Source organism: Haplochromis burtoni, unplaced genomic scaffold (assembly GCF_018398535.1).
Source record: "Haplochromis burtoni strain Fernald_Lab_line unplaced genomic scaffold, NCSU_Asbu1 Contig_426, whole genome shotgun sequence".
Lineage (NCBI taxonomy): Eukaryota > Metazoa > Chordata > Actinopteri > Cichliformes > Cichlidae > Haplochromis > Haplochromis burtoni.
The window spans coordinates 255,284-264,318 of NW_024582787.1; the positions used below are offsets into that span (position 1 = coordinate 255,284).

A 9,035-nucleotide genomic window follows, 5' to 3' on the forward strand; every position below is an offset into this window, starting at 1 on the left:
CCCCATTCCACCTCTGCACCCTCCGCCTGTGTGTGTTGCTCGGAGCCAAAATGGAGGCTGCGTTTCGTCATCTTCCTCCCTGTTCAGTGTGTGTTAAATACCATTGCTCTCAACGCAGGGAGCCCTGTGAGCCACGCTGCTTCTCCAGCATGCGTATGTAATCCCTAAGCAACGCTCTCTCAAGGGAAGCGAGAGCATTTCCATAAAAATGTACCCTACAGTTAGATGATTGTTCTCAATAAGCAGGTGTTGCGTTTGCCGCTGGAGCACAGAGTGCAGAGCCTAAGTAGTTTTAGGTGTATGTGTGGAAGGGGATATGTGTGTGTGTGTGTGTGTGTTTTTCTTTTTTTTTGTGAGTGTGTTTTTGTTAATCTGTAGCACAGTGGGATTCTCCCTCTGGCATAGCCTAGCTGGTGTGAACATAGATCATTATGCAGCAGTGAAGCAAAGGCGAAACGAGATGTGTTATGTGCTTATAATTCAAAGACATTCTTCCATATGATGCACCGTTTTGCAATTTTGAAACCCTCCTTTGTTTGTCTTTGAAAGACAGTTTATTTAATCTCAGTGGTTTAACTTCATATGGCTTTGTATTTGGGGCCGTTGATATTACTTTGCTATTCATCTGAAATTTGCAACAGGAAACTGCCATCATCACTGGAAAAATGGAGCAGAAATTGTTCCTTTCTTGTTATTATTCAGTCATCGCTGGCTTTCCTAATTTTTCATTTTGATCCTTTTGTGCTTTTTTGACATGAACTCTAACACTGTAGCACAAAACGCCTCCCGATTCATTATGTGCAAACAACGATTTGATTATACCTATGTAATTCTTGTGTCGCACTGCAGAATGTTCATATGAGATTGAGTTCTTTGACTTTTTCTGTTAATGGCATTTTTATGGGTTTTTATACTTTAAAAACCCATAGAACCCATCAAGTCATTTTTGAAGCTGAATTTCAAGCATTTACACCTCAATTAATACAAATGAAAACAGGCCACAGCTAATTGTGGTACAGTAAATACAGTTCAAAATGGGTGCAGAGGTGCCAGATAATTGGGAGGCAAGTACGTTGTGTCATTTCTGGGAAATAGTTTGCAGCTTCTGAATAAAAGCTCTTTAAAGGAATCAATTCATTTGAATTTAATTGTGGAATTTGAAAGTGGTGCAAACTTTGCAACACTGAGCATTAACAGTAAGAAAAACCCTTAAAATGATTAGTTGGTCCATATGTAATTGTTTTAGCTTTTCAATTGTGGTTCACAGATTTATTTTTGTTTTGTTTGTGATCACACCCCAGTGTTACTCTCACATCGACATCATTTGTGCGTTTTTACAAGCTCTGCAAGGTTTACTACAGTTTGAGTGAATGGTGATTTGAAAAAGGATGACAATAAACTACAAATTTGAAAAAAAAGAAAAAAAAAGAAAGAAAAAAGATGAGATCGGCTGATAACTCAGTCCCTGGTTTGTTTCAGGTCTGGTTCCAGAACAGAAGATCCAAAGAACGGAGAATGAAGCAGCTGAGTGCTCTGGGCGCCCGACGGCATGCCTTCTTCAGGGGCCCGAGGAGGATGAGGCCGCTGGGAGGCAGGCTGGAAGACCCAGACATCTTAGGACCTGGAGCCTACGGTTACTATGGAGGTAAGAAATGAACGCTGTGACAACAGATGCAGTGCTAGCACAAATTTAGTGCACACTTCTTGCTGTGTCTTTAAATACACTCAGATACCACACCTGCAGGTTCTTTACCTCTTGCAATATTAATGCGCAATATGGAGCAAGTGCAATAGCAAATATAATCTGTATCCCTGGTTTCACACTCAAAAAAAGGTGATATTGTGTAAGCAAACTGCAGTTCTGAGGAAAGCAGGTGCCTGGAGGATGTTTTTCACATTGCAAGTATATCACATAAATCTGCTATATATTAGAATACAGGTGGAGCCCCAGTGTACTTTATTGGATCATTTGCTTTCACATTACTTTCTTGAATCCACTCATCTTTTGTTCAGAGATGAAATGATCAGGACTTGAGTCTAAGTCTAATCTCGTGCACGCTGCACTCAGTTTGTGTGGTACACAATAACCAGCTAAGAAGCTTTTAACTGTTAACTGTTCTGAGCACAGCTCTGTAGTCTGGTTATCTCAGCACGCCCAGAGGAATGTAAATAAAGTTTCAATCCTGTTGAACTGTCACATTTGTTACATAGCTAGGAGAGAAAATGCTAGATAGGAGCACATATGTTCCAGTGGGACACTTTGCAAACAAAGCTTGCAGCATGGGTGGCATGACTGAAGTGTGATTTTTTTTTTATTTATTTATTTTTTTGGCCTTTCAGAATGGTGAACTTCAAAAATGGCACCTGTAATGGCTCCACTATATTTGTGAGAATTGATTTCTGTGCCATTCAGCAATAGAAACACGTCTCCCTTCTTGTCTCTCTTAACTTTTATTCAGCATGAAGTTGCACCTAATAACCCTTTCCAAGATCACAACTTGTGAGTGTCATTCACTTTCTGAAAAGTAGCTAGCTTCCGTCTTAAAAACACAGCTGTGAGAGAAGAATACTTGTTCAAAGAAAGAAAGGGTGAGTTCGATAAGGACGTAAAAATGAATAGAAGATTTATTCATTTTAAAGAGAGATGCATTCATTTTAACCAAAGCCAGACACATACAGGAATATATTTAGGTATTGCTATACAAGATAAGCTAGACTTATTAGTGCACTAATTTACTGACCATTCTAATGCAAATAACTACAACGAACAACACCCTGATGAAATATTTCTGCTGCCACAAGGGGAAAACAAGGCATGCATTTGCACTTATAGTCCAAAGGTTTCATAAAAAAAGGAGTTGGTTTGTTGCTGAAATAGATTCTCCAGTTGGTGTAGAGATTGTCAAAAAAACATTGCTTTTTAAAGGTCATAAAAAATAAAGAGAAAAAAGACCCTTTGCTTCAAAAGAAAATAATCTCAAGACAAAAGAGCGAGATAACAACACAGCGCTAACGCAACAGCCGCCCCACACTGTACTGCAGGAATAAAGCCGATGCACCTGTCATGCATATCAGCAGTTTGTTTTTGATGGACAGTCTGTGAGCTGCTGTTTCCATACAGCACCTCCTGCACCTCTACCTGAAGGGCCCTGGCATTGAGGATACAATAAACCGGAGCCATCAAGGCTGCAACACAGGGAGTGGGAGGGGAAAAGAGAGGACAAAAAACCTCCATCCCTCGCTCTCATGTCTCTCGCTTTCTTTGCACTCTGCTTTTCACACCCTTTTGTCCCACGGCAGCGCAGGCCAGCCTGCTTGCCTTTATCTAAGCTCGCTGCCTCCTCGTGTTCCTCTGCTGCTGTTCAGAGCGAGGGATGCCTGTATGTGTGGTATGATGCATCTGCATGTATGAGTGTAATTATAGTTTGCAGAGCTGACACTCCCCTCAGCACCTACCCTGGTCTCTCTCTCTCTCTCTTTCATCCGCACACACATGAACACACCACAAGCCAAGCTTTTTGCTTATCCCCAAGGTCAGCTGAACTAGCAGGAGCCTGTTTGGGAAATCTAACAATTAGCTTGTTTGCAAAACCTTTGATTATACCTCCTGATAATTTATAACAAATAAATAAAACAAAATTACACACTACGACAAATAAATGCAGATTTTACAATTAGGCCGAATGTTTCTTGAGGTATAACCTGTTAGTTCTCGAGCCTCCCCGTTTCAACTGAAATAGCAGCGAGAAGAACATATGGTAGGAGTGGAGAAATGTTAGTGTAGCATCTGGGGCACGGGGATAAAACCTGTCATCGATCTCGGTTCACGGCGGTGCTGAAACCGAATAGATTTAATGCAACTCTGGGAGTTTGGAATGAGAAACAGGAGGCAGTTGAAGGTTTGTAGTAATTGTTGATTAGTAGATGCAAAGAGTGTATAAAGTAACAGGCTATTTGTTAAGCCAATCAATTCTTTCTAAACTGTTTTGGTCATTGCTTATGATGAACAACACACGAAATAGAAAATCACTTAATATTTAATCATTTTAAAAATCACCTTCCAGACTTTTTGCAGTGCAAGCACTGCCTGTGGCTACTTGTCATCTGAGTCCACTGTGCTGGCTGTAGTGGAAGAATAATTGCAGTGCCTGTTTGAAAGCATAGCTGTGTTGATTTAAGATCGATTCATTTTGTTTTTTCTAATAATAGGGGCACATATTCATATAATTTAAGTTTCTTGTATGTAAGGAACAGGTTAGCTTAAAGCTCAATATACAACCTTGGGAACAGCTATAGTCTGTCTTAGTTATTAGATTAAATCTTCCTGTCTGCAACATTAAATCTCAAAAAGTACAAATACAAACCCTTTTTCAGGTCGACTGCTGTATATAGGATATGAGCTCCCCTGAAAACACGATTTGCAACATTTTGGGTGGTCTCTAAAATACTGACAATATACTACTGTTGCGATTCTGCATGTAGAATTAAGCTATTATATTGCATGACTACGTGCAATCACAGTTTAATGTGAATTCTTGTGGGTGGATTTGTTTCCTTCAGTCAGAGCTAGCATTTTCTTTTCCACTGTTTGTGCTGAGCTGGTCAAAAGAAGTCTTTGTGCTAAGCTAAGCTGAGTGGAACTGCCCTTTGGTGATTGCATTACATCTATGAGACAACCTCAAGAGTAGCATGGGCTGCCCTTAATAATAGCCTTGGCAAGACGAGTGTTCATCTTAAAGACCATAGTTGTTGCCAGTTTAAAACACTAAATGCACCATACACACTACATGCAAAGAAGTTACAGGGAGTTTGCAGGGTTGATTCAGTAAATGGTTACCGGCTTCATATCTGCTACATTATTTGATATGTTTAAATTTAGTATAGGTTTCTCATTTGTAGCCGAGACCAGAAGGTCATATTTTGTGTTTCGACTGGCAGATTTCCAGGTACTCTGGATCAAAAGACCATCTTATAAGCGATGATAATCCCTTAGAAAGTTGTTTTAATTATGCAGTCAACAGGGATAGTCTTTGGGGATGTCACTGTTTATTTTTGACACTCAAAACTCTTCTTCTACTATGGGAACCAGAAACAAAATTGTGCTGTAGAAGTACGAGCGAGGAAACACAAAGAGATGTCTGAAACCTCTAAGAGGCATAAGCATGCCAGTCAGTGTCATAGGTTAACCAGGAAATATTTATTTATCCAAGTATGCAATGAAGAACATCTTTGAAAGCAACAAAATCTGTTATTAATGTGTCAGTTGTTTGCTCTTTGTTCGCTTTGAAGTGAACGCCAGGAGAAGGTGCAGACATTTTCGGCAAGACAAACCACGACCTGGCTCAGAGTGTTATAGAGGAAGCATTTTAAACATGAAGGCTCTGCAACAGATATATTTTTAGCCATTCTGTATGATGCATCTAGTTGATCATTTTGACACTTTCTGCACTATAAGAGTAAATCTACTCTTATAGGTGTAACAACACGTTGCACAAAAATCTGTGCAATCAAAAGATTAATTCTATTGATGCCAAAATATTTGGCTTTTTTAAATAATGTGACTAACGGTCCAAAAAGTCACAATGACCTGCTTTCATTTCATGATTATCACAGTAATGAAAAATTCACTTGTAACCATAAGCTAATCTATAACTTTGCTGTTTGTTGTATTTTACTTATTGGGAATTAATTAGCCTTCAAGTGGCTGAATAGGGTCATGACTGAAATCTTTCCCACCACATATTGTTGATCTACTTACAACTTTTTGTAGTTTATGTGTAAAATATTTTTTATAATATATTTTTCTGTTAATTATGGATTCCTGGCTAACAGAGCTAGAGAAGAAAGATTAACTACTGCAGAAGCATTAAGGCGAATACTTAATGCCCAAAGTGCTGATGGAGATGAATGGGTTAATGCTGTTAATTCATAAAAATGACTGAAACCCATAATTATTTACATTAGAAATTCTGAGAATGTCAAATAAATGAAAGAGCACAGGTATGCTGAATGACCTCACTCGGTCATTTTCATAATTAGGTAGTTTGGTTGCATGAGGGTTGAAGTCCAAAAGCAAATTCAAGGTTGTGGCGAGAGATTAGGGAAATAAATATGTACAAAAACATACAGAATGAGCAGTTATACAGTTATTTATGATACTAATCTTATACAATATTAACATAACATTGATAATAAACCTTTAAATATCATGGTTGTCATCGGGGCTTAGCTATCGTGACACTGGATACAAACACAGTGGGAACATGGCAAGATGGAGTCACGCTGACACGATGCTGAAAGCACGATGTAGTGGACAAAACAGTGGAGAGAGGTATAAATAAAAAGGAGAAATAGCATGAAAAAAAGATTTCTAACGACATTTTAATGCCATTCTCCTTTTCTAACTTTTAACATCTGAGCTGTTCTTGCTAATTTTGCTTTTTTATTTTTTACTTTTTCATAATTGATTTTGTGTCGTGAAGTGTTGGTCAGATGAAATGAATAAAAAGATGTCAAACTGTGTGGGACATCTGGTGTTGACCTCTGACATTTCTTTTGGACTGGTTGAATAATAATAAAAATAGCCATCAAATAATTCTTTGCTGAGTGATCAACACTAAAGTAGAGAAACCACCCGTAGTTCAGCAAATAACCACAACCCAGTAATGTAGAAGCAAGCGACAGTGCTGGTGTTTGTCATCAGACCTGACAGAGAGAAGCAGCCGACAGGACATGGCAGGGCTGCAGGGAAGCTGGAATCTCATTTTGGAATTTCTCATCCAAATCCAGAAGTTTCTGCAGGGGAATCCATCGAGGTACACGCATGGCTGCGAGCTGAATGAGGGAGAGGGAGATGAATGCACTGTGTAAGAGGCGAGAGAACTGAGGTGGAGAGGTGTGGAGTTGTTTATACACTCAAATGAGGCTGTTGGAGACCGGTTGGTTGGGAATTGGACATGATCAATTTCACCACTTAGGTAGGGGTGGAGCCGTGTGTATAAATGTAGACTGCTTGGGGGAACTGTAAGTGTTTTATGTATCTGATAGAAAGTCTAACCACATGTGTTCTCTTCTTACACCACAGAATACCAAGGTGACTATTATGGACCAGGGAGCAACTACGACTTCTTTCCCCATGGCCCTCCATCATCACAGGCTCAATCTCCGGCTGACTCCCCCTACATCCTGGGCTCTGGTCCCGGAGCGATGGAGGGTTCAGGCCACCACCCGTCAGATGACCAAAGGTTCACGGACATGATCTCCCATGCGGAAACTCCCAGTCCAGAGCCGGGCTTACCAAACTCACTTCAGCCTGTCCCGGGGGAGGCATTCGGGGGTGGGCCCAGTCCTCCTTTCTCCTTGGCCAGTAATTCCAGTTACAGCGCTCCAATGTCCCACCAAGGCCAGGAGATGGGAGAAACCACCGCTTGGTAAAGGACAAAAACGCAGGGACCATTGCCTAGGCTGAATGTCAGCCTAGTTAATTCAGGAGATGAATTAAAAAAACAAACAAAACAAACAAAAAAAAAAAACATTGTGGGGTGAAAATTACAGCTCAGATTTTTATGGACTGATTTTCACAACTGATGAACTGATGGACAGAATCAAGAATGGGATAGCTTGTAGGAGAACGTAATATTTGCTGCCCAGTAGACACTCCAAAGCATATCCCTTCCTGGATTACTGGACTTGAAATATATATATTTAAAAAGAAAAAAAAATGCGATTCCACCCAGCAAAAATGCTTCTCGCCTTCCCCTTGACGTTAACGACGGTATCATCTAATAGGGAGAAATGCCAAAGGGGACATGTTTAGTTCTCTTAGTTTCTCACCACCTTCTTTAAGACATTGCTTCAAAGCAGTATTAGTTTCCATTCTGTTGCTCTTCAATGCCACTTCACGCTCAGCATAACAAAGGAGCCGGTTTTGATACATGCTTTAATGTTCATCTACAAACACGCCTGTTTCAATCGAGGCAGCTTATTTTAAACATTCGCCAACATGTCAAATCAAAAGCTGCCACTTGATAGACACGCTGACACCTCCAGCACGGCACTGACATTCTCTAGCCCACGTCTCAGCTATAAGTCCCTTAATGCACACAAAGCGTTCTTGATCATAGCTCAAAAGAAGGATGTCTATACCATTATTCAAAACACGGACACAATTATACAGACACTTGTACCCACACACACACACACATACACACACACGGACAAATCTCACACCCATCGAAGCGGCCCTGATAGTTCTGCTCTGCACACTGCTTCACCTGACCTTCCTTTTGTTACTGTCCCTTTTAAAAAACATGTTTTAATGGAATTGATTTTCAAAAGAACATTGAACCCATAATGGAGAATGTCCTTCAACAGCTGAGGTCTCCTTCCTCTAAAGAGAGAAAACAAAAGAGGGGGCAGACAACATCTGTGACATTACCGCTGTCTGCTCCGAAGCACTCATTGCCATCTAGTGGCCACATTTTTAAGGCACAGAGAATTAAAATAAGCTCAAAAGCGGCAGACTCGGGTTGTGTGTGTGTGTTTGTGTCTATCACTGTGTGTGTGAACATCTTTGTGCTTCAAAGGACAAATTCTCTGCATTTTATTTCAGACCGATCAGGGCCAAGTGTCACCACAGCTGCTATTTGAAAAGTCCGCCTTTGTGAAAACATATTAAAAGAAAGAATGATTATTTTTTGTCTCTCAATTCCTAATTTCAAGTCCATGTCATTCTTTACTCTCTCAGCTCAATCTCATCTCTACACAAAATGTCTCAAACAGACCACATCTAACACGAGGAATGCTGTTTTTTTTCTGCAATGAGTTAGCTCTACTTGAAATTTTGTTTTCAGATCGTCTGTATTTCCTTTCAACATTGTTTCAGATGTAGGAAGAATGTGTCTTTTTTTCTGTTGTATGGAGATATTCTTGGATACAGGACTGAGTGGGAGCTTGTCTGTGTCTTTCTGAACGCTTGCGAGTGTGTGTGTGTGTGTGTGTGTGTGTGTGTGTGTGTGTGTGTGTGTGTGTGTGTG

At 40.2% G+C, this 9,035-nt stretch overlaps 1 protein-coding gene across 1 annotated transcript in view; it reads left to right on the forward strand.

Moving 5' to 3' along the window:
* lhx5 (LIM homeobox 5) overlaps nucleotides 1–9,029 on the forward strand; it is a 14,723-nt gene extending 5,694 nt beyond the window's left edge. The window contains exons 4-5 of the mRNA XM_042213210.1: nucleotides 1,480–1,645; nucleotides 7,085–9,029. Of these exons, the coding sequence (XP_042069144.1) occupies nucleotides 1,480–1,645; nucleotides 7,085–7,434 (516 nt within the window). The 3' untranslated portion in view covers nucleotides 7,435–9,029. The remainder of the gene's footprint in view (nucleotides 1–1,479; nucleotides 1,646–7,084) is intronic.
* Nucleotides 9,030–9,035: the final 6 nt, after the last annotated feature.